Source organism: Vidua macroura, chromosome 6 (assembly GCF_024509145.1).
Source record: "Vidua macroura isolate BioBank_ID:100142 chromosome 6, ASM2450914v1, whole genome shotgun sequence".
Lineage (NCBI taxonomy): Eukaryota > Metazoa > Chordata > Aves > Passeriformes > Viduidae > Vidua > Vidua macroura.
Window position 1 is genome coordinate 54,710,758 of NC_071576.1, and position 25,159 is coordinate 54,735,916.

The window sequence follows — 25,159 nt, forward strand, 5'->3', positions numbered from 1 at the left end:
ATTTTCCTGGCAGATTGCCTCAAGAGATCCATGAAGTGTTGTCCTGGCTCTCATTTTGATGTTGAATGTGCTAATTTTATTAATCCTTCCAAGACAACTCAGTCACTTGAGTTTTCTGTCTTCTAGCAACACATGAAAATAGTCACAGCACATGGAGAATGAATTTCATTGTGAGTTCACTCACAGGTTATGTTCCCCCTTAAAATTTCCATAGGCTTCTGGGCAGAGGTAAGTGTCATACACTAAGCCAAAAGTGCAGCAGAGGTGTGTGAGGTACCCTCAGCTGCTCACAGAGACCACGGAGGGAAGTTCAGCTGCCCCAGGACTGCGGGGTGACAAAATTCTCCTGTCCCCAGAGCTGCAATCCATTAGCATCCACGGGTAAAGCCACGGTATGTGAACTAATGGTCCCAAACCATTACCTACAGGGTTGAAATCATTATCACAAAAGCACCAGAGGTTGTGATTTGCATCTTCCCAAGTATGGGTCCAGTAACTTCTCCATCTGTCATCACCAGTAATCTCTCTGTATAATCTTCCCTGTACCTCTGTGCCACCAACATCCTCACTATAGGTGTTGTGTTTTCTAATGGTCCACTTAGCACATTCAGAAGTCTTCCATGCTCCCAGCACTGTTTGATTATGTCTTTTAGGGCTAAGATCTGATCAGTGTTTGTACACCCTCTTCTGAAGCTGAACTGACTTTTCCTTAAGCCTGCCATTCAGCTGCGCCCGCTTTCTTGTTCACAGGCACTCAAGCAGATGGATTCACAAACACAGCAAACAGGCTAATGCCTCTTGAGTTTTATATTCCTTCCTGCCACCTCTTTTTCTTTCTCCTCGGCTTGTTGTGAGCACAGCTAAATGCCAGGGACAAGTCCTTCCGCAGCTTCAGAGAGCCCTGGGGATACCTGGCAATGTCCCACGGGTGACACCTTTGCTGCCAGCACAGCCAGGAGGGTGCAGGGCCATGTGTCACACCCAGGGCTGGGTCCAGGGAACCACAAGGATCTGCAAAGCCACTTCATGGCTTTCGGTCTCAATTTGTGGCACCTACGTTTGTTGGCTTTTCCTTTTCAAAATTTCCCAGCATGTTTTAGCAATGCTTGTTCTGATAGGTTTCCACTCTCATTTCTCACTTCTCACCTAAATTCCTGCCTTTTTCTGTCTCCCTTGTCCATAAAATCAGCTTTGGAGAGATGAACCATCCTGACAGGTTTGTGACTGTGTGGAGCCACTTGAGTTTGTGACCCACTGTGTGTGTCCCTCACCTGCCAAAACACAGAGATCTCTCTCTCAGAGGACCTATTTAGAAATACAGATTAATTAAAAGTACAACTGGAATTTGGTTTTAGGTCCTAATTTAACACATACTTAGCCTTTATTAAGGCTAATCACAAAATTGATCTGTCTCTTCACACTAAACTCTTTAGGTTGAGGGACTTCTGTCCTTGACCAGATGTTATCTGATTAAATATTCATACCATGGGCATATAATGGTATGAATGTAATTCATATAATTCAAGCAACCCAGCCTTTCTGTACCATGACACAGGCAGGCAAAATGGTACATTTATTTAAATGTAAGTGTAAGGCACTGCTCTGAACAGCTCACAAGCTTGTTGCTGATGTAAAACAGCCATTTCACACATTTTTTAACAAAACAGTCCTGCTCAGGGCAAAAGGAAACCCATTACAAATAAATAAATCCAGAAGATATTTACGCCAATCAAAAATAGTCATGTCGATGATCACGCCTTGGCATTTTAATGCTTGAACCTGAATTTTGTAAAAACAAAGAAAAAAAATTAAAATACATTTCACTAATAAATTATTTATATCATGTAGAGTAAAAATATCTCTGGACCATGAGCAAAAGTTTGTGATGCTTTATTTCAGCTGCAAATCAGTGTAACAATTAAGGCTCCCAGCTCAGGTTCCAGGGAGGCATCTTTCTTCCATTGCATTTTTCTCTGTCCCTCCTATGCCAACTCTTATAAAACAAGATACCACAGGATTTAATTCTAAAAATCTAATATTACTGCCTTGTGGTGAAGTGAATACTACAGATTCCTTCTTGATAATACTGTCTCATGGGATTCCTGCATGGTAACAGAATCTCCTGGGATTCCTGTCTGGTAACCATATCTCACTGGATTTTGGTAGTATTTCTCCCATTGGATAACCTCAACCCCACCAAATAAGCAGTCATAAACCTCACACTCTCTTTATTTTACATTACATTATTTTGCTAATATCAGATCCTGGATTTTTTCACCACTTTTCTCACCAAATTGGAATCAGGGCTGTAAGAGAAATTAATATGATGGAATATTTAGTTTGCTGGACAAGAACAATGTTAAGATATTCCTTTACAGAAGCAATAAGTGGAATGCTTCACGGCTTCATTGCACTTAGTCCTTAGCCATACATGGACTAGAAAACTTTCTGTTGTTCTGAAAGTGAGCTATTGTAAGAGTTCTTCTTTTTCATGCCTGTGAGAGAAACCACAGCTAAACACTTTCAGAAGGAATGTACTGAGCAGTTCTTGAGAGAGGTTTTCAGCTGAATCATGAAGCAGCAACCCAGCCTTTCTGTCCTTAGCCACTCTCTCCACCTGGTTGTTCACAGCAAGTTGACTGGGACAAAATTATTGCAGCAAGTCTACCAACACACAGAATTATGTTCTTACAGTCCTGCCTGGTGTTGCCAGAAACTTTTCCAGATTCTTACAGGATACAGGGCCACCCTGGGAAGTCAAACTGGGAAATTCTATCAGGAGAATTGCACATCTCGAAGGGTTCAAACCTGTTCCATCACTCTGCAACACTGGAAGTGGCTCAGGAGAGATCTGCTCTGCTTCACCCTGTGAGATTTCCAGGCTCAAAAGTTTTGTCTTCAGCTTTTCTTTGACTTATTTCTTGTCTCTAATGGCCCACTTTTGAGAAGATGTGGTTGGGGTATCGCCAGAGAGGGATTGCTGGGAGGGATTGCTGCTCAGGTGGGACCCAGCCTTGCTCACCGGAGGGCAATTCCGGAACATTTTCCTATTGCCTCCTAGAGTACTGAGTCCCAAAAATGTGGGTCAGATAAAACACTGATGGGCCCTGCAAAGAATTATTGAGTAGGATCTGTGTCACTGAGCTCTTGGGTGTGCCAACAGACATCTGGGCAGGTCTTGACCAGGTGGCTTTAGCAGAGCTCTGCCCAGCTGCACCTCTGGCTCAGTGAGAGATGCTTACCAAGGCTTGGAGCCCAGTGAAGGTGCCTGAAGAACACAAATGTTAGAGATGAAGGAAGGTAAACAGGCAACACCTTCTATTAAAATGCTGCGTGTCCTGCCACGTGTTCAGACAAAAAAATGGACATATGCCATTTTTCCTTTTCACAGCTGTCCTTCTGTCCAACTATAACACTCACAGCTCCAGAACTTACAGCAATTCCAAGCCCTTTTTTGAATCCAGACCAGGCATCAACACCAGTTTAATTGTGGTCCTGCCCAGGTTGTTGAATCTCATCACACTTGGAGGTGCAAGGAACTGTGATAACAATCCCTGGTAACTTGATATTATTTTTGAGAGGATCAATGAAGTTCATGAAGCTCTTCCTGGAGGTGAAAAAAGAAAATATGGCTGACACAATACCAGATCTGCCAAGACACCTTTATCCCTAAACCCTGGCATTTCCATGACATTTATCTGCCTAAAGTACCACTGGAATTAGCAGGCAGGTAAGCAAGTGGAGGTCCTGGCTGGCACTTTGACAGCCCCTGCAGAGACTGGGAAGACTGATCTGGCTGTTGCTGTAGGCTGGGATAACCAGGAATGGTGTCAGATCAGGGGCTGCATCTCTCCTCTGCTGCCTTTTAAGTCCCAACTCTCTGCTTGGACAATATACTGAGAAAACTGTGTCGGAGCTTAGGACAACAAAAACCTTTTACCAGGGGGCTTTTGATGGTCTCTGAAGGGGCTATTCATGACTTTGTGGTGAGTCACCACCCCAAAAATACTGCCGGGGCTATTCATTCAGCGGGGCTAGCGGTGCAAGCTGGAAACAATCTAGGGAACTCTCATCTTCAGGTCAGTGGGGGCTGGCAGCAGGGCCATGCTCCGCTGGGGAACGAGGGGCGAGACAAGAAAGAGCACGGCTCCCAAATTGCTCTCATGCATGCTGTGCCTGGGGACTGGCCCTGCAGGATGGAAAGGGTTTATTCCATGCCCAGAAGCAGAGTTGGGAGTCCCTGTTTCGCTGTGATTAATATTTTTGTGCTTGAGGAACAAATAGGCTGGGAAAGGTTTCTGTAAAACTGTGACGGAAAGGAACTTGGAGAGAGCTTGCGGGAGACACATGAAAATTCCTGCCATCCCACACTGCTGGAGGGGTCAGGGAGAGACTTTAGTGTTTATCCTGTTTATAGCCCACAGGACCTTCTTAGGGCCTGAAGCCCTCCTGCTATAAAAATAGGAGAGAATCCATAAAATCAGCAGCAGTATCTCACATATAGCACAGCTCCTTTCTTACGAGATAGGCAAGGAGCAAAATGCCTTAATTAGAAGTTCACGGAGTTATTTTTTTGTGAGTTGCAGCCAATGACACAGAACATGGACTCCTGATGGAATACCAAGGCAGTAAATCAATGGAGGGTCTTTGCTACCGTTCATGAAATGCTCCAGCTGTGCTTCTAAGGATTATAATGTCAACAGAACCCTTGATTTGAATCACAGCCTTGCCTTCACTCAGGGGCTGTATATTAGTCTTGAAAAAGCAGAGTTTCATTGCTCAGGGAAAAAAAAGAAAAGAAAAAGAGAGAATTGCTGAGCTGAAAATAAAATGGTGATGTAGGGGAGGAATGCTGCTTTGTCTCCTTAAAGGAGACATGTGGTGACTTTGAGTAAAAACCTCTAGAAACTTGAACTTAAAGTTCTTTCTCCATGTTTGTTTAGGATAAATTTCACAAATCAAATTTAATCTTTTCAAATACATTTAGACAGTGCTTAGGCACCTGATTAAGTGCTCAGCTTCAGCCAAGTCATTACAGCAATACCAGCTGACTTCAGCCAAGGATCTGGTCCTTATTCAGAGTATGAAATATATCAAGAATCCCAGGAAACAAAAATTGATCATTTCAGACAGTGGTAAGTTTGTCTGGAGGGCAAATATGTTTGAATACCACTCGTGGTTATGTTTCTGCTTTAAGGCATGGTCAATTCATAGAATCAGAATCATAAAATACCCTGAGTCAGTGGAGACTGGACTGTATTCCATCAGGCTGAATTCTCAAAAGCTGTGTAAAAGGTACAGTTTTGCCTTAGCAAAACACTTGAAGATTCCCAGGAATCTTTTGACATTTAGCAGGTGTTCTCTAGCAGTGATTGCAATAAATCTTAACAACCCACGTGTAACCAGGCGACAAAAAAAAAAGCTGAAGGATTTTCTAATGATGACCTTGAAGCTGTTGATGAGGTCACAGTGGTAGTGTCATGCTGCAGTTTGCACATGTTCTTTCTTTCTTATTCCTACAGGAATCAGCTGCTGCCAAAGTATACATGATACAAAGTAGAATCTTGATTATCCAAAGCTCAGTCATAGTCTCTGTTGCCTATAATACAGTTCTATCCCTGGCATTTATTGCTTACACTGAAAAGTATCTCAGTTATTCAAAACCCTGGTTACTCAGATTCAGTGGCTCAACCCATTAAATAAATTTGCAATTAATTCAGTTGGCTCAAAACCATTTCCCCTCTTGCAAGTGTACTGAAGCTATGCAAAGATTTGCACAAAAATCACTCAGAAAGGGAGAGACCTACCTTTGCTTTAGCTGGAAGCAAAATGGAGAAAGAAATCTCACATAGCCCCAGTAGTCCTGGAACTGTTGGCAGGTTTGTACCTTTGCAGGAGCAAGAAAACCTTCTCTCTGAAATGCAGAATTAATTGAAAATGCTGCCTTGTGCTACCACTAAGGTTGAAGAGCAGCTGAAATACAGCGGGGTTGTAGAGCTGAGCCGGATCCTGAAATGTAATCCTGGTTCTATTGCCTCGACTCCTGCACAGTCATGGTGCCCAGTGGAAATGGGAGAAGCCTTTGTTCTTGGCTTAGCATTTGGTTTATTCAGGTTTATTTTAGTTCCTCACCAGCACATGTGGAGCCTGTGCAGATCTGTGCCAGCTCCTGCTCCCTCCAGCACCTGCAGAACTTCCCTGGCTCCTGCCCAGGTTGCCATGATGGGCTCCAAGAGCCTCATCCCATCATTTCCTGGGATAACATGAACTTCCCTTCCTGTGGTGCCTCCAAGTACAAGCACACATGTGCACCCAAAGCTGAAAACATAGGTTTGCATACACTAAAAACATCCCTGTTTTGCTACCACCACCTGGCCAAATAGAAACTACAAGTTTGTTTCATAAATCAGTGAAATTGAAGAGTCACACTGACAAGTGGATGATGTCATCAGTGTGAGAAGATGCATTTTGTTTGTCTCAAATAAAATGCTTTAGTCCTGCAAGTGTGTGCAGAATAAAAACCCACTGGCCTTCACCTGGCAGAGATCTCCAGGACAGTTTTTTTTAAACTGATTCTCTGTTTTCTTCCCCACCTGCCTCTGATTCTTTTCTTCTTTCTCCTCCATCAGCCTCATGGAGGAAACGGCCCCACAAGAGCAGTTCAAGGTGGTAAGAGTATTTTTCTTCTCTCTCTTTGCATTTTTACATTTCCATGTCTCCTTTCCTATTCTATTTTACCAACGTTGCATGGAAGAGAGGCACAAAGTGTCTTTCAGTCTTTCCATAGCTTTTTTACCAAAAGCTTCACTAGTTTCTAAAATAAAGAATAATTATTCCTTTGTTTAACCAACATATTATTTGCATGGAACATAACCTAGATTGTCTCCAAGATTTATCAAGAAAGCAAACTCTTGTCTAACCTCTCTAAGGTCTTGTTAGACATCTGTGACTCAATTCTGAAGACCTTTGTTTTACCATCAAAGACAATAAATAATCTCAGTTTTCATGGCTATCTTTGAACACATTTCCAGTAAAGCTCTTGAAATACAGCTTCATTCTTCATTCAGAACTGGGGAAAGAAAGAGTTAAACTGATCCTGAGGGCTTTCTTTCCATATGCACTACTGAAAATGGGTAACAGATACTTGGAGCAGACAGGCTATGGGACACAAATAAACTCAGTTTCTGCTGCTGTAGTTTTAGACCCATGTTGCCATGAAAAAATGTCTAAGGATTTAAGAATAATTTTCAGTTGGTTTCACGGTCTGAGCAACACATGCCTGTGAGCCTCTGATGTCTGCAGTGCAAACCAGGCATGCAGGGTCACACCACAGCTATGCTGTGCCCAGCACTATGTGTCACCTATCCTCTAGGGACACAGTCTCAGGGGACTTCTTTCAGACTAGATCATTTCTGGCTCCCTTAAGTAACATTTGTGTGGCTTTTCCTCATAGAAACACAAAAGGAAGGTGGAGCCGTGACGTGCTGTCAATTCTTTCTTAATGAAGCATCTAAAGGCACTGAATTCTGGTCACACTTGATGAATGAGCCCATTTCTCCCTCCAAAATTCATGCAAGGAGTAATTCTAAAGATAAGAATTGATTTAAGGGAAACTGTTGTCTGGTTATCATGTATGATGCATCATGGCACAGAATAACCAAACCTACATGAAGTTCTTCTAACAGAAGATTATTTCCAAATGGAACAGGCATTCAGCTCAAACTGTGAGATCTTGTGATATTTAGACACTATCAAACCTAGTTTTCTTTCTTTTAAGACAAAACTTTGCAAATCAAGCAGCTGGTGCTAGAGATATTTCCAAGCTGGTAGAACTGGACATCCCACAGGGGGCTGGATCCTCCAGGAGCTCTGCAGCCACCCCCACTGTCCTGTGTTTCTTCCATTTGCATTAGTACCAGGATGTCTCTAAATTCTCCTCACAGTTCTCCTCAATGTTTTTCAAATCCACACATTTCAGCAATAAAGGCACCACAGCATTTAGGATTGATGCTGTGGAAAAAATATATATTTTCTTTAACCCATAAAGTGAAGACCTTGAACAAAACCCCTGATGTTTTGTGCCAAAAAGGGGATCTTCCCTGGATTTTAGAAAGGCTTCCCTTCTGCTATGCAGTGGTGGCATCTGAACTATTGCAGGACTAAAATGGGACAGTTCTCTTCAAGCATCTAAATTTGGAGGTGGCCCCAGAATGCTCACAAAGGAGGGCAGTTACCATCAACTGCTCTGTAATTATAGATCTGCTTGTTCACCTTCCCAAATCCTTCAAACCTTCCAAAAGGAAACAGGAGACATTTGAACTTGCAAACTTCAAAGGACTGTTTAGGATAGCTTTAAAAAGAAATGAAGATCAATCAGTTCAATGTATTTTCTCCCTATGGAAAGCATTTCACCTCTGAAAATCCAAGGAGGAAGAGAGCAAATCTTTAATAGAAGAGGAGGCAGATATGTGGACTAAAGGACTGCTACCTTATCCAGGCTATTCAGTTTAGTTGTATCACTTAGTTCTCACAGGAGAACAAGTTTCCAAAATTTCCCTAGGGTTTCATACGTATTCTCACTCTCTTTTTCCCTCTGCTTTGCTAATTCATGCTGCTGAAATAAACTTTTCCAACATCGTCCTTATGGGCAGTGCTCTCTCCTGAGCACATCCAAAAAGCAAGGCACCTTTTGCTTACCGAAAAAAAAAAAAATATATATTTTGGCCTAAAATTGGAGAAAAATAAGTCAAATTTTTACACCTAGATATTTTTGTCTGCTTTTATTCATGAAGTATTTTGGGGTCAAATTTTTTCCTATTTTAGAAGGTAGTCACTCCTTTTTGCTGTCATCTTAATGGCCACAATAAAAAAGGGACATTTGCAGCTGGCAATGTTTTCTCCCTCAGGTCAGTTTGTGTTTAATGGTTGTGTCCACATCATGGAAATGGGTGAGAACTTCCATTTCCCATCCCAGGTGCCTTCTCAGGCTATGTACCAGTGTCAGATTAAGCCCTTTTCTGACCCAGAGATGGGGCAATTGAGAGATGTTTTAAAAACTTTTGTTCCATTTTCAGTCTCGTGTGAAGGGTAAGACAATACAGATGTTACAATTCACTTATCTTAAAGTTTGTATACAAATACGTACTATATAAGCCTTCTATCAGACTTTGAAAATTTTCTACAAATTCATTTCCCACATACCAGCAAGCGAAAAACATGAGAAACAACCACAAAGGAGGGGACCTCCCTCACATTGCTCATCTCCACACTTGCAGCTAAGTTTTCCTGGGGACAAACCAAGGAATCCACTGCTTGGAAACCCCCCCCCGGCAGCAGCCAGGAATCCATGATCATTTTTTAAAATGCCATTAATGGAACGGAGGAAAACCAAGAATTCTTCAGTCCCTGAAGATCTGTACAGCAGAGGAGAGCAGAAGCAATCAAGGGGTGATCGAGGACATCCCACATCCTCTTGTTCAGCTCCAGAAGATGCAGGAATATGTGCCAGGATCTGACTCATGGGGAGATGCCCTTTGTAGTCTCCTTGTCTTGACAGGTTGGCATCTTTCCCCTCTGCCTTACCTCTCCACAGAGAACCATGGAATAGTTTGGGCTGGAAAGGCTTTTTGCTGGTATATTTTCCTGTTAAAAGATACTTATTCTGTGGCCAGTAGAAAGATGCTATATTTACTACCAAGAAAAATATTTTGCATTCCAAGAAGGAGAAGAAGAAGAGCTGTCAGTAAAGTCCCTCTGTGCACAGATTATTTTGGTAAGACAGATCTCAGCAGTTCCTATCAAAATCTTTTTGGCAGAGTAATAAGCTGATATCCTTTGGTTCTTAAAAAACAATTCTGCACATCAACAATGCCCGAACAGCTGTCCTAACTGAGTGCCTCCCTTTACAAGGCCTTCAGCATGTCACTGGTAATTAATATTGAAATTAATATTGAAGCATTTCAATTCCAGGAATGTAAAGTTATGTGGAATCTCATTTGCTTTGAGTCCAAAGGTGTAAATGTCTTTGCTGTATCAATGTGACAATCAGTGATTTTGTTACCACTAAACTTAGAAAGGTTTGGCTTAATTTGTCTGTATTCATTTTTGGGGAGGTACATTGCAAACTTCTCTCTTTTAGTGCTCTCCCTCAGCTTTTGAGGCAGAAAAAGGATTCCTGATTTTTAATGTCATACATTTTTTCCAGAGGAAAATTCCATGTTTCTATGAGATACATGGGCATCCAAGTATGAAGAATCTTGTGCTTTGTATCAGATACAAATAAGCACTAAGATTCAAAGTTTTCATTATTGTTGTTAACAGCTTTATTTTCTGAGGTTATTGTTTAGGTCTAAAGGAGATTTTGGATGTCAGTGCTCAGTGGTGGCAGGGTACTCAGGGGGAAGGTATTCAATGCAACTCAAAGAGACATTTTTCAAAGGCATTTTTCTGTGATATCTCATATATTGCCCTGCCTGGCTACAATTTTAATAGATTTACTTTTCTGCTCCTCTGAGTTCATATTTACAGATGAGGCTGTGAATCGAAGGTGTGATGGTAAATATCAGCTGTTGTAACAGCTTTGTTGTAGAGATTTTTTTCATCCTGAGCTGCTCTGGATGGGAGAAAACCTTCTGAAAGCTGGGGGTGTAACCACATCCTTGATTCAGACAATTATAAGACACACTTAAGCCTTGTCCACTGAATAGTTGAACTAACACCAGCCCCATTCCACCACCAGCCCCATGCCAGTATCCAAAGGGAAGACACGTGTGGCCAAAGGGATTTCTTTGCCTATTGTTTTCCAGAGGGTTGTACATCTGTGGAAGAAAAGCAAAGAAGAAAGTGGAAATGTCAGGAAGCAAAGCAGGAAATCCAAGAGCTCACAAAAGGACTCGGAACAGAGAGGGTTTTGGGGCTGGTTATTGCTGTTAAAGAGTATGAACAAAACATCCCCTCTAGCATTATTTTCATGCTTGTGGTGACTGAGAAAAACAGATTTTGTACATTCTTTGTAATTAAATAAGATTACCTTGAGAAATGTCACCAGGCCCTCTTCTAAATGCTGGGGGAATAACTGTGAAGCAGTTTCCAAATACAAATGGATTTCACTGCTGCTCTTGCTGAGGCAAACAAGAAACAGGAGCAGGGCTTGTAGAAACCAATATCAGACCTCTATAAAGTGGTGAAACAAAGAGCCAGAAATATCACAGAATTACCAGAATATAATCTCAGGATGGCAAATTAATGATGTTCAAAGAGAAGGGAAATCCATGCTTAGAAAGTGGAGAAAAAAAGGTGTGAGTAAATTTGGAAACAATTCCTGCCTTTTGGCTTAGTTCTTTGGCATGGGGGAGCTGTTCATGCTTCAAGCACAACTCTTGCTTTTTATGAAGAGACAGTCACAAAAGTCCCAACACAATCACCAAAGGCCAGGATATTTGACATGAGGCTGGTGATCAGTGCTATGATGGGCTAAAGCAAGGATTAAAGGAACTAAAAAATCTGCTCCAGATAGAAATCAAGAAGTCACAGACCAGGTCATGTGTCTTCTGTCTGGAAGCAAGTAAATGAAAATTCTGCCAAAACCCCTTAAAAAAAAAAAATTGCATGCTTTGTACAATTTCTACAGAAAAATGTTTTTTAAAAGTACAAAACTGTGAGGAAATTGTTCTACAAGTGCAAGAAATGGCACCAATTGAAAGAGTTTTGCCAGGGGGAAGAGGTGAAGGGGATGAAGAAAAGAGAATGGGGAAGACATGATACAGAAGAGCAACCTGAAAAGATAATTTTTGGAAGTACATACACCAGCTGCTCCATTCTTGTTTATACCTGCCAATTAGGCAACTCTACTGAATGTGCAATAAGTGATTTTAAGGGAGAGAACAGAAAGTTGGTACACCAGATTGTTAGAGTGGGCTGGAGAACTACTGAGCCCAAACTGAACAGCATTTGTGAATGGAGAGAAATGGAGGGGTTGGGAGAGGGAGCTGGACTCCAAAATGCACAGCAGGAATCTGAACATCCAAAAGTGAGAACAAACTAATAATCAGTTTGGATTAAGTACAGCTAATCACTGAATCACAGACAGGTTGATGGATGGGAGCCCTGGAGGGCCCAAGGATCCAAGCCCTCTCCACAAGCAGGGTCATCCAGAGCAGGCAGCCCAGGAGAAGGCAATGAATGAATTTATGGTGAGCATCCTCTCCTGGCTCCAGGGTGAGAACAGCAACAGCTTTGTGCTCTGGAGTATGTGAAGTTTGCAGGAACTCTGGAGCCCCCAAAGGGGTAAAGTTTACATCTTCCTCAAAAAACACAAAACAAAAAAATTCTGATAACGGCCTGTACAATGGAAAGGTGTAGATTCACTCAAGGAACTTTTAAGAGAGGAGACACATCTTTATGTTTTAATCCTAAGGAGAAAATAGCTCAAATCTACTTCCTCCTGTAAGGTATCCACTGTGGTTCTGGTCCAAATAAATAAAATGGGATATAGAATACAGCTGGGATCATTATAATGAATAGGATTTCAGCCTGTCACTGTCTGGGAACTGTGGAATTCAAGGTTGCTAAAAGAATATTAAGCAATGAATGTCTGTAATGAAAAGCATTTCAACAAGAACATTAATGTTTCTTAAAAGATAGAAAAAAAAAAACAAAAAGAAGCCAAATCCCAAAGCCATCTCCTTTGAATTGCTGCAATGAGACTGAGCAAAGAAAAATCCTAAGAATGTGGATGAAATTGTTTTAGGTTGATGTGAAAATCATCACTTACCTACAGTAGTTAAAATGCCATTGTGTCCAATGAGTTATTTATTTTTCCTTTTGTCTCCCCTCTCCTTTCTTTTTCAGTGTTACTATTTTGGGCTTTGTTGGGACAAAAACTAACACTGAAATAAGAATTTAATTCACATGTTAAGCTTAACTTCGTTGTGATTTCCTATGGGGAAATTGTTAAAACAATATTCCTACAAGCATGAAATACAGCTCTAAACAAAGGCAGGAGGAAGCAGGTGCTTTGTCATAAGTGATATTCCTGTATCACCCACAGCAGTTACCTGCTGATCCTTTATGGCAGGGAGGTGGGCCATCTGGAAAAGAGAGGCAGGAGAAAAGAACAAGAGGAAAAATTGATAACAACAGAGATAACAACAGAGGTGCAGCAAAGCAAGGGATGCAGTCAGCACAAAAAACTTGCCCTTAAGAAAAGCTGGGAGTGAAGCGCAAACATTTGATAGGAAATGGACTTGGAGCAGGGGTGAAGATGCATCTTTGTGTCATGGGAAACATGAGTTTGCTCATTTTCTTCAGACCATCAGATCCATCAAAAATATCTGAAGCAGACAGTAGTCATTAACTTTACAACAGCAATTTTAGGGGAGAGAAAGCTGAGAATGGATCTTGGTTTTGCTACAAGTTGAGGCCAAATAAATCTGAAAGCAGTCAAAAGAAACATTTTTCATTATTTATTTAGAAATTAGACCTGAGGGAAACAGTGTCTCTCAACCTTCAGCTGTATGTGATCTTTTCTTGCCAGTTGGGCTTGCTGACACTTTCCTTCCCTTGCATTTTGTTCCTGGAGCTGGAGAGCTGGGAGGGCTCCTCATATTCCCTTTTCCTGCCCAGTCATCTCCCACCTCTAGTGGGAAGTACAACTGGGAATTGAGATAGGGGAGCTGGCAGACCCAAGAGTGCGTCCCCAAAACAGCCCTGATGCCCAGGAGGCCAAACTTAATTTTCTTCCCTGATACGACCAACTTTCAGAAGGCACCTTGGATCCTGCAGCACTTTGGGCCCTGTGTGGTTGACAGGACAGTGAACAAAGAGAAAACCTGAATTCTTCTGCTTCCTTTTCAGTCTCTCTGTTTCCTCTTTGCACAGTGGCTCCTGACATGAGGCTGCCTGGTTAACTCCATGAAGATCCCATCACTATTTTTTGTTGTTTCGTAAAAGCAGGAAAATTTGGGAATTTGGTCATGGTTTTCCCTGTTCTTCTTTAAACCTAGGTCTATTCTGTGTGCACCATTATTTAATGTACATCATTTAAGGGTCTTTTTACATTATTTCAGTATAAAGAAGAATAGAGATCAAGGAACTTTGACTTTCTATTGAAACATAGTTTCCTCCTTTGTTAGAATATTACAGAAAAGATAGGAGGGTGGAAGGAATGGAAGACATGATTTGGTATAAAAACACCTTTCTGGTTTTACCTTTATGGGGATGTAAGCAGTAGTAAACCTAGGCTTGCTCACCTCATTCTGTGAACTCATCTTACTTCTCTCTCTCTCACAGATTTCACCTCCCGGTGAAAGGAAGATTTTTCCTTACCTAGTTTTAAATGAGCACATTTAAATGGACCTGTTCAAAAGCAGCCCACAAGAAGACCTTTTTTCTCAATATGACCAGGAATGGGGTTCACACCTGTCTGTTTCTATGTAAAGTTAGATTTTACTTACAGATCTTTTATTAAATTCAGACAGAGCATTTATTTCAGTGAAGTCTTTCTTTTCTCCAGCTCTCCACTATCAGGGCCTAATTCTGGGAAATGAAGAGCACAAGGCCAAACCCCACTGAAATGACCATTATTTGTGCTTGTCAAGCACATCTCAAACTTTGTACTGCTCTGTCATCTCCTGGATGCCAAGAAAAATGTTTAAAGCTTAAAATTGCTCAAAATTGAATCTGTGATGGGGACTCCCCTCGGCTTTGCAGAAGTTAACTTTGCAGAAGAAGAATCACAGCAGAAAAATCATAGAAGCATGGAATGGTTTGGGTTGGAAGGGACCTTAAATCTCATCCCATCTCACCCCCTGCCATGAGCAGGGACACCTTCCACCATCCCAGGTTGCTCCAAGCCCCCTCCAACCTGGCCTTGGACACTTCCAGGGATGGGGCAGCCACAGCTCCTCTGGGCAACCAGGGCCTCACCACCCTCACAGGGAGCAATTCCTTCCCAAAATCCAAGCCAAACCTACTCTCTTTCATATCTCATTTGAGTCCTACTCTAAGAGAGGATTCATCTGTTGGTAAACAGATTTATACTGCCAAAGCCTGACCAATGCAAATGCCACTTTACCACCATTTATTTAAATGACAAGATCAGGCATCTCAGAGTTTTACTTTAAGAAAATCAAGGATAATCTGGTAATGTGCAGGTCTATTGAAGTGTTTGAAGTAGCTGACAATCTTACTTTTCTCGGTCAGTCTTGGAAAGAGTATAATTGATAATGGGTGGTCATAAAATAAAAATAAATATATGTAAATTAAAAGAAACAAACCACTGGTTTTCTAACTCCTGTATTATGTAAAAATAAGAATGTAGCTTCTCATGGCCAGAAGAGCCATGAAAGCACTATACCTCCTCTGTGGACATAAATTTGGTAAGTGTAAAATATCCCTATGATCTGGGAGGGCAACATCACTGAGATAATAGCCTATGGCAAGTTAGAATGAAAATACTTGAATTTTTTTTTTTTTTTTTTTAAGAAAAGAAAACATGAAAGCCATTGCAAAATTATTACATCCAGCTAATTTACCTTTGAATGTGCCTCAGTTTACCTCCCATCTCTTTCCCCACAGGTAACATTCCTACAACAGCTAAAAGCAAGCGATGTGGTTTTTGGCTCTATCACACAGCGTATTAAACCTGTCGCTGTTAATGCCTCTCGTACAATCACAGCTGTTAGTTCTTTTAGTAGCTTTTTGAAGGCTCTCAGTCCCTCCCTGCCCCACCACGAGCTCCCCCACCCCGTCAGTGTCCTCTTCTCCTGCGCTGGTTCCTGCTCGGGGCCTTCAGGAGACTCTCCCGGTATTTTGCATTGCTGTGGAACAGCCGGACCATCTCATGGTCTTTGTTATCCAGTACTCTGGGCAGAAAGAGAGAGGATTTCTGTGTCCTGCGGGTTTTAAAGCCCCTCCTGGGTCGTCCTTTGCCGTTGATGGACACGTACCAGAGTCTCTCGGCGCTGGCTTTGCGCTTGGTGCCTGCCCTGCTGGGCACAGTCCGGTACAAGCGGGAGGCGTAGGTGTTGTAACCCAGCTCGTGGATCCTCTCCACGAACTCACACTCAGAGTTGTAGCTCTCCTGGGAAGGAAACATGAAAAAAATCTTAAGCCAGACTCTCCTCAGTTTTAGGACAAGGACTGCAACACACTTGGTAAGAAAAGCACAGAAGGCAGGAGGGAAGTGCTGAGCCTGAACAAGGTGCTCCCTGTCAGCAGTGTGAGCACACTCTGTGCACCAGAAATTCCAGGAAGTGGCTCCAAAACTAAACCAAAAACCAAAAGATGGCATGTGAATAGGAGTGAATAGCTCTGCTGATTGTTCAGCTGTAATTTTTTTTTTTGTGCTTATGAATTTAATGCAGCTATGAAACTGGACAGATAATTTAATTGCTGTCTATCAACCTCTGCCATCTATTGAAAGGGTAAAATCCTACAGTGTAATGTAAAATGTGTCTCTTCAATTTGCATATTACTCATTAGATACACTTGCAGTCTGTTACATCCAGTTCAGACTGGATATTTGAGCAGTAAAACACACCTTTATGGAGCTTCTTTGTCAGCATAACAAAATGAAAGCACACTCTGCCTACCTGTGTGCTCCTCCAAAATGCCAGGCTGCTCCTTTATCACAAACTGTAAGGCACAATATGCACCCGTCCCAATTGCTCACATTTCACATTATCTGTCCAAAATGGTCCCATTTCTCCTGCTCCTTGACTGAGAGACCTCTCTGCAAAAGCTTGGCACGAGGAACTCCTTCCCCCTCCCTGGGAGCAGGAGAACCAGCGCAGACAAAGGACCTCCCACAGTGCCCATCTTTCCTTAACTCCAAACCCATCCTTGCTCCACCTGTGGGATTAAGATTTCAGGATCTAAAACGTGTGAAGCACAGAAGCAGAAGGGAACTACCACCATGGGTTTTTATTTTTCATTGTCTGGAGGGTGTGGAAAGGGCACAGGTAGCCAGGCTGGGGCCAGAAAAGCCCTAGACCCCGTAAGCAGCTTGTCTTTAGTGCTGTTCACTCCCCAGAAACACTGATGGGCGTTTAACAAGATTTTAAAAGACTCCACATGTCCCGGCTTCCCAGCTGTGCAACGGAAGCGCCCTTCCTTGCAAGGACAAGGTTTTCAGATGCTGTGGTGCTGGAGCCCACACAGCCACCAGATGTAGGTGGATTTGTCCTGCTGCCTGCCTCCCTTCTGGCTGGGGAGGGGTTTATCACACAGGATAAATCCAGAGGATTATCACAACCTGCCAAGGGCACAAAGGAATTCTGCAGGCTCAAGAAACCCATCTTGTTGACATGGGGAAATGGGTGAACTGAGGGATAATGGAGTTATTCCAATACCATTTCATAAAATGCTCCCTGGATAATTATCCTTGAATTAGTCAGGCTTGTTAAACAGGGGCCTTGCACAGGGTCTTGGGCTAGCGATATCAGTGAAGTTCTTGGACAGGCAAGCAGACAGGAAGTTTCTCCTGAGCTGAGCCCCCACCCCTTCCTGCTCCTGTGAAAAAAGCTGGAGTGGAATAGCATTCCCTGAATTGTCTCTGAAACACTAGTCTGAGCAGTCTCTCTCAAACTTGAGCTGGAAGGGGACAAATTATCTTTTCAAGTTATACAGAAACCTTCCATGGCTGATATTCTTTGGCATGTGACAGATGAACAAACCACAGAATGAACAATCAGGAGATGGCCTGATGCTCCTAGCACCAGAAAAGGAAATCCAGGAGAAAAGGAGTCTCAGAGCTATCCTGTTCCTGGGTTTTCTGCACTTTAGGAGCGGAGCTTTTTGCTCAGAATTTGTTTAGTCTTATTTTAATTCAGTGTAAGTAATCTGAAGGGAAAAACCCCTGTTTTGAAGAAGAAAGAGAGAAAGATGAGAAAGAACTTGGAAAAAACCATACTTCCAAATAATTTCTTTGGGGCAGATGATGGCTCTGAACTGATGGAGGAGGTCCATTGAAAAATATACCCATTTCAATCGGAATATTAACCAGAAGCATACAACTGGACAGCCTTAACTTTGGCAAGCAGAGCTACCATGCCCTCATTCCTCTTCAGCTGCATTTTCCTTGGCCAAAATCGTTTGTAGTGTGGTTCTCTGCAGTAGCAAAGAACCCTCATCTTTACATACAGCCTCCTTAATCAGTGAGCATCACATGAGGCACATTAGAGAAACCGGGTCGTAAGCACTGCCAGAACACTCCTGAAAAGCTGGAGTTAAAGGTGTCAACCTTGGGAGGGACAGAGTTGATTGTGTCACCCAGGCTGGGTTCTCATGGGAAAAAGATCAAATTGCTCAAGGGTATGTACTGCTGCTCAAATCAACAGAATTACATCTAATGACTTCTAGGAGGGAGCCATATTTCCCCTCTTCAAACCTGCTTCCACACCTCAGGATTCATGAGGAAACTGAACAGTTTGGCTGTCCTGCAGTGAGAGATCACAAGATTGCTGGGATAATCAAAGATAGTGGAAGAAATTCAAGTAGGGAGATCCTGTGTATGGTACATGCTGACAAATGTGCCCTGGTATGTCTGCGAGTGTGAAGAAGTCTAAGCTGAAGTATTTTATTCACTCAGGGGAAATACTGTCTGGGCTGAGAAGGCAAGGCTCCCACTCATATCAGCACACCTCAGATTTTATCTCACAGATCAAGGAAAAAAAATAGGTCAAAGGAATAAAACAAGGTGTTTATTTTCACCTTTATCTTCTTGCACCTTCTCCTTTTTGCTCTCCTTGCACAGTCCTGCCTTTTAGTACCACAATTTCTTCCACTGCCCAGCCATAAGCTCTGTGCAAAGGAACTCCCATCAGGAGGCTGCTTTCCTGTAGCATCAATGCTCAGTTACTTGTGGACACTCTTTACCTGACATGTCTCTACCAGCATCCAAGATCCATATAAAATATGGACAATTCTGACATTCCACATACCTGTGGCTGTCCAGGCAGTAAGAAGGTAAGAACACAGCTTTTCCCCCACTTTTAAGGATATACTGATTGGTTGCCTGTAAGAATTCCAGGCAAAAACCTCTTGTAACTTTATCCTTCTCTTGAAATGTGGATTTATAAGGAAGCAGTGCTCTCCACTAGACCTGTTCCCCCCACAGGAAATGACAGGCACATGCCAGGCTTCAGTAAAACTTACTGATGCATACAGTCTGCCCCTCTTGTTCATGGCCAGGTATCTGCCAGAGAACAGGCCCTTGATGGCAACGATTCCAACATCCACAGCAGTTATTTCCAGAATACCTTGAAACAGAATTAGGAGATGTGTTATTGCTCAGGTGTAATTTTTTGAGATATATTTGCACGGCTGCTTACCTGAGGAGTGTGATCTTACAGCTACCACATACTCACATAACAATCAGGGCAATCTTGTGAATAAAATTATTATTATTATTTGAAACAATACAAAGCAAGGATGATGTGGGAATTGTTTGAGACAAGGTGGACATGAAACCCCAAGATGTCTGATTGAGATTGAACTCTTTCAAAAATGAAAAAGATCTGACACTGAACTAGAGGTTCATTAATCCTATATGTGTATAAAAAACTTTAAATCCTCTTTAATACTTAGGAACACACGAGCTCTTGACTTATTGAAGCCAGTCACAAAGCTACCCATTTCAGGACAAAGCCCTTGCTGAGGTCTCCAGAGGGTGAAGCAGAGCAAGGCTGCTGCATTTTAGAGCCAGGTACATAATCATGAAAGGGACTTGAGATTTAGGAGGTCAATGCTTTCCTCCAGATAAGGACTGCATGACTCTCTGAGACAAAAGGAAGAATGTTTTCAGGCCATCCAAGATGGTATCCTGCAGCACAAAAAGTGTCACAGGCAAGGCCAGTGCAGCACCTGCCCAAATGTCCAGCCAAAGGTGCCAGGACACCGATGGAGGCACAAATGACTCAGTGGATGCTGTTGTATGTGCATGGCTCTCCATCAGGCTCGCTCAAACCCTGCTCTCAGTTCTCCACCCATGGCCTGATGGCTCTGTACTTTCTATAAATGCTTGAAAGCAAGAGGTGACCCTGGCACCCAAACCTACTGCTGCCTTTTGGAAAGCCTCAAAGCAGAGCTGGGGGCCGTTCCCTGTGCAGAGCTGGATTGCTGGGAGCTCTGTGAGAGTTGGGCTGGGTCTGGCGCAGCTGGTTTGAATCAGGCACCAGTTCTCTGCTGAAGGATGCCTCCTCCGGGCTGTGACAGCGAGGGGGGGTTTCTCTAGGAAATAGTGGTTTTCCTTTATGGACTTCAGACAGATCCCTGAGGTCTCCCTATCTCTGTGTGCCATCATCAGGCGGGATTTACGCATCCTGGGGTGGCGGGGCCGGGGCGGAGGCCGGGCCGTGCCCGGGCTGGGTGCGGGGGCGCCGGGGGCTCCCCCGGTGCTGAGCCCCGCTCTCCTCCCTCCTGCCGCCCTCGCACAAACCCCCTCACTCCCGACATATCCGCTTTCATCCTAATTACCGCCGCTGCCCGGCACATGTCACAGGGGACAGATGTGATTTAGCCGGCGAAGGCTCAAGCCCTCCGCGGGAGCCAAGCTGGAGCGGGACGGGGACGGGGACACGCGGGCAGCCCCGAAGGGCTCCGGGATCGGCCCTGGGAGGTGCCGGGCACCGGCTGCCGGGCGGGCTGGGCTAGGGCAGGGCTGACCCCCGGCGCAGTGAGCCCGAGTGACAGCTCGGCCGGGCTGCGCAGGGCAGGGTCGCAGTCCCCGTCGGGGAACCTTGGGGTTTGGGGGTCTGCCCCGCGGGGATCGCGACCCTCCGCTGGCGGTCGGGTCCCTGCACCCTGCAGGGCCGGCTCGGGAGTTCCCGCCCGGTTCGAGGGCCGGGGGTGCTGCCAGCCCCGGCACAGGGGAGCTGCGAGTTTGGCGGAGCCAGCCGGGCGGCTCTTGGGACGCCGAGGCGAGGGGAGGGGAGGGGGCCAAAGCCCCCGACCCCGGGGGATGGCCCCGGTCCCCGCCGAGGAGCCACAGCCGCCCCGGTGGGCAGTGGTGGGCAGCGGCGGCGGCGGGAGCGGCTTCGCCCCCGCCCCGTCCGCCCCGTCCAGCAGCGGCTGCCCGCCGGGGCCGGGGCCGGGGCCGGGGCCGGGGCCGGGGCCGGGGCCGGGGCCGGGGCCGGGGCCGGGGCAGAGCCACTGGTGCGGGCGAGGGATCCCCACTCCCGCCCAGCCGGGCCCGGGGGCGCGCTCCAGGGCGAGGTGAGCCCGGTACTCACTGAAGGCGCTGTTCTTCTCCAGGGTGCCGTTGATCCTGCCGTTGGGGTGGATCTGGAGGTGGTACTTGGTGGCACAGTAGAGCTTCCTGCGCCGGGGCGCTCCCCCGAGGTGCTCGTAGACGCCGCCGCGTCCCCCCGCATCCCGGCGCGGCCGGGGGGCGGCTCCGGCGGCCTCGGGCACGGCCGCGGCCCGCCCTGGGGACCACGGCTCCTGCAACAGAGTCAGGAACAAGATCCAAATTATAACCATTGTGGCATGATGGCCGCAGCGCTTAGCCTGCTGGGGAGAGCGAGACTCGCAGCGAGTGGCACCAGGGGTTCCATTAAAGCCGTCTTGCTAGCAGCACTCCGGAGATGCCGAGCGCACGCTGCTTGGAGCCGTGCAGCATTGGCAAGATTTTATCAGCCTCGATCTGGCCCTTTTATCTGTCTCAGATTTACTTAAATCAATAGACATCGGCAAAGGCCACCGAAGAGTCCCAGCTGTTTGTGTTACACACAGCTGCCGTGATCAGCCTTCTCCTTGGATTTCCAGATAGACAGACGGCATGCGTGAGACAGAGTCAAAGAGGGAGAGAGGGAGGGAGGGAGAGAGGGAGGGAGCCGCTGAATTTCGGCAGGAGACTGTGAGGAAAATAGTTGATCGACGGAGCATAGAAATAAAAGGAGCTTCCTGCAACAATAGCCTGATCTGCGACCAATTGATACAGAGCAGAAGAGGCAAAAGGTATCAGTCTCGTGTGAACTCCCAGAGTGCAGCGTGGATAAAATTACACAGCATCTCTCTCTCTCTCTCCCTGCCGCTGCCGCGCACACCGCACACCCCCGCACGGGGGCCGGCTGCGCCCGCCGCCCGCCCCGCGGAGCAGCCGCGGACCCTCCGCCGAGCGGAGCCCCCCGCGCAGCCCCCGCGCTCCGGGAAGGGGGGGGATGATGCTCCAAGGGACATCTTCGGGAGGTGGCTTTGGGGAGTGCGCGCGTTAAAGGAAGAGCAGTGAGGGAGGGGGTGCGGGTCCCGGCTCCCCGGGAGGCGGTGGGGGCAGAAAACACCCCCGAGGCTCGTGCTCAGGATTCGCTCAGCGTGTGCGTGTCCCCCGCTCTGCCCCCGGTGAGGAGAACAAACAGTTATTCCAGAATCATTCAGCTCACGCTTAGGACTAATAGGCGTTGTTTAGATAGAGCTTTCACGATTTAATCATCCCCAAATTAACTTAGGCAAAATAAGGCCCGGCAAGTATTCTGATGTACATCCCTGAGTGCATTTGCAAGAAGTCGTAGCTAATCCTTTTCCCTGACTCCTGGAAAGTGCCTGGAAAGTCTCATTAGCTGGCGCGGAGCTGCCCTCGCTACCCTGTCGCTTCACACCACTGCCTACGCTTTCAAAAGAGGATGGAGCTACCTATAAATAAATATAAAAGAAAGCAAAAGGTTCAACAGCTCCGTGAATTACGCTGTCCCTGCGTGCTCCTCAAAGGCAGCTCGTTAATTAGATTTGCATCTGAAACAGGCAGTAGGAGTTTTGGGGAAGTGTTTGAGAGATAATTAGTATTAATGTGCTTGAAGGGCACACAAATACACCTTTGAAGTGAGTCACGTCAGAATTCGAGCGTTTGACCTTGATCAATATAATTTTTTTTTTCCGGAACTGGCGAACATGAAGAGGTCTATAAATTTTTTTAAAGACCTTCCTATGTAGAGCAGGAGGATTTGCTTACACGTTAAAGACTTATTTAAAAAGGGAAGCTTTTACTAGCGGGAAAATAAGGGAAGGGGTACGACCTTTTCCTAAAAGGAATGGCAGGAGGACGAAACTGTCTCGAAAGCTACTCCCCGTTTTAAGACGTGCTTAATATTTAGTAGTTCTTCAAGGCTAAAAGGATTTTCATTATACAGTCGTCTGGAATAAAAGGAAACACACAAAAAAAACCCACAAGCACCCTCTCCGCCATTACCACCCTTCCTCCCCCTTTTCTTCTCCACAAGTTAAGCCCCAGCCTCACAAGGAGAGTTTGATCTGGGGATGATAAATGTTTGTACAATTAATTCTTTATTGCTGTTCTCCTACAATGCCACTGCCAGGCAGTCAAGTGGTTCCAGCGTATCCACTGGAAGCTAAAAAAGCAGTATATACAAGTAAAAAGATGCAAATCTTAAACATGCAGGACCCCGATTTTGGAGTGTATGGGCTGAGAGGAGAGGGGTGTTGCTTGCGGCCCAAATCCTCCAGTCTTTCCTAAAAGAGGAACTTCTGTGGAAAACCTTCCTCTTGGGGATGCTCTGTAAATCGTCTCCTGGGGACTCGTAACCTCTGACGAGCTACGAGACAACTGTGGCAGCAGAAAAATAACTCTTAACGTGCCACTAGTCTCCTGAAAGATGCTTTCACCGGCACCGCTTGAAGAGAAGATAAAACACAATTACTGACAGTAATTACAGCGATCTCTTAAGAGCAAACCTCGACTCTGTCCTGAGCCTGGTGCATCGCCCTGTGGATGTGCATTTGACATTTTCCGTTTCGGGATTGGCAGGGCATTTTCATTAGCGCTCTGAAAAAAACGCCACACCAATCCCGCAAGATCCTCCTCCCGCCCCCCCCCTCCCAGCAGTAATAAACCCCAAAGACCAGTGGGTGGAAGAGTAACACGCTAATGACTTTTGCTCAAATTGTTTCCATCTTGATCACATTTTCATAATTAGCGCCATCAGCCACAAATCTTTCCGCCCTGGGCATCTGCCGCAGCCAGGCTTCCCGAGCGGTGTGGATTCTGCTTGTTAGGGAGGGGAGCACTCACAGGTCCATCATTAATGGTCCCCCTTTCAAATGAAACAAACCCGACCCCCACGGAAATATCAAAGGGCCGTAACTACCTCGTCTCGCTCGGTGCAGCACTGAAGAGCGACCAGCCCGAAGTCGTTTCCCTCTGCGCAGACATCTCTACAATAAAACATAAGCCCACTCTTGTATATTTTAAGTTTGTCTGGTGACCATTTTTGAAAACAAAAAGGGTCCCTTTGATGTGGTCTGATTTTAACAGGGGCTGCGACGTCAGATGTGGTCTACCGAGTCTTTCTGGAAATATTTTTAATTATGCCCCAGAGCTCCTTGTAGCCCCAAAGTAATAATCAGAGAGCGGTTCGAGTCTGTCACTTTACGTGGCGGGGGAGGGGGGAGAAGAGGCTCTAGACCGTACGTAACTAAATCAGAATTACGGCTGATAATGATCTTCTAATTCTCTCGAAGTGTGTGATGTTAAATGGAACGCGGTAGGGATCTGTTATTTTTTTGCTAATGGAGTATTTCGAAGGCTTCTCTCAGTTCAGCCATAAACCCAGCGTTCCTCCTGCAAAGCCATTGGGTGAAAGCGAGTATTTGAGACAGAGGTTTTTATCCTTGTAAGCACGTGAAGCACTGGTATTCTGAACTAATTACCCTTCTAGAAGGAATATATATATATGTATGTATGTATATATGTATTCGGATATAGACGTCTAAGATCTTTATGGAGATCCAATTTTTATTTAAGTATTACCTAAGTGGAAACATTAAAAAAAAAAAAGGACAAAACTTTGAAAGAGCCTTCTTTAAGCTGTAATAAACTTTACAAACACCCATCTTGCAGCGATGAGGCTGTGAATCAGGATGTGCTGCTCCTCCGCGCCCGGCGCTGATTTACGACCGGCCCGTTACTCGAAGGAGAAGGAAGTCACAATTTGTAGAGCAATAAATACCGAGGCGGTGGGTGGAGCCCCCAGCAGAAAAAAAAAAAAAAAACCCAAAAACAAAAACAACCAAAAAAACCCAAAACAAAATAAAAACCAAACAAACAAAAAAATCCCAGAAAACCCACGCTCTCCTTCTCCAATTAAAAATCCATCCCAGCTCGGCTGCGGAGCGTGGGAAGGTCCCAAAGAAAACAGGTGCGGTACTG

At 45.0% G+C, this 25,159-nt stretch overlaps 1 protein-coding gene across 1 annotated transcript; it reads right to left on the minus strand.

Moving 5' to 3' along the window:
• Positions 1–15,748: 15,748 nt before the first annotated feature.
• FGF3 (fibroblast growth factor 3) lies at positions 15,749–21,480 on the minus strand. The gene is made up of 3 exons (XM_053980955.1): positions 21,231–21,480; positions 19,156–19,259; positions 15,749–16,081 (listed from the first exon to the last, which is right to left on the minus strand). Exons 1-3 carry the CDS (start codon positions 21,478–21,480, stop codon positions 15,749–15,751), a joined length of 687 nt encoding a protein of 228 aa, XP_053836930.1.
• Positions 21,481–25,159: the final 3,679 nt, after the last annotated feature.

Excerpts from the sequence above, each read along its gene's own strand:
- FGF3 (XM_053980955.1), bottom strand. The coding sequence starts at position 21,480 with ATGGTTATAATTTGGATCTTGTTCCTGACTCTGTTGCAGGAGCCGTGG. Across the intron at positions 19,260-21,230 it reads GGAGAAGAACAGCGCCTTCA|GTATTCTGGAAATAACTGCT; the intron begins GTGAGTACCGGG and ends TTCTGTTTCAAG. Across the intron at positions 16,082-19,155 it reads GGGGCAGACTGTATGCATCA|GAGAGCTACAACTCTGAGTG; the intron begins GTAAGTTTTACT and ends TTTCCTTCCCAG.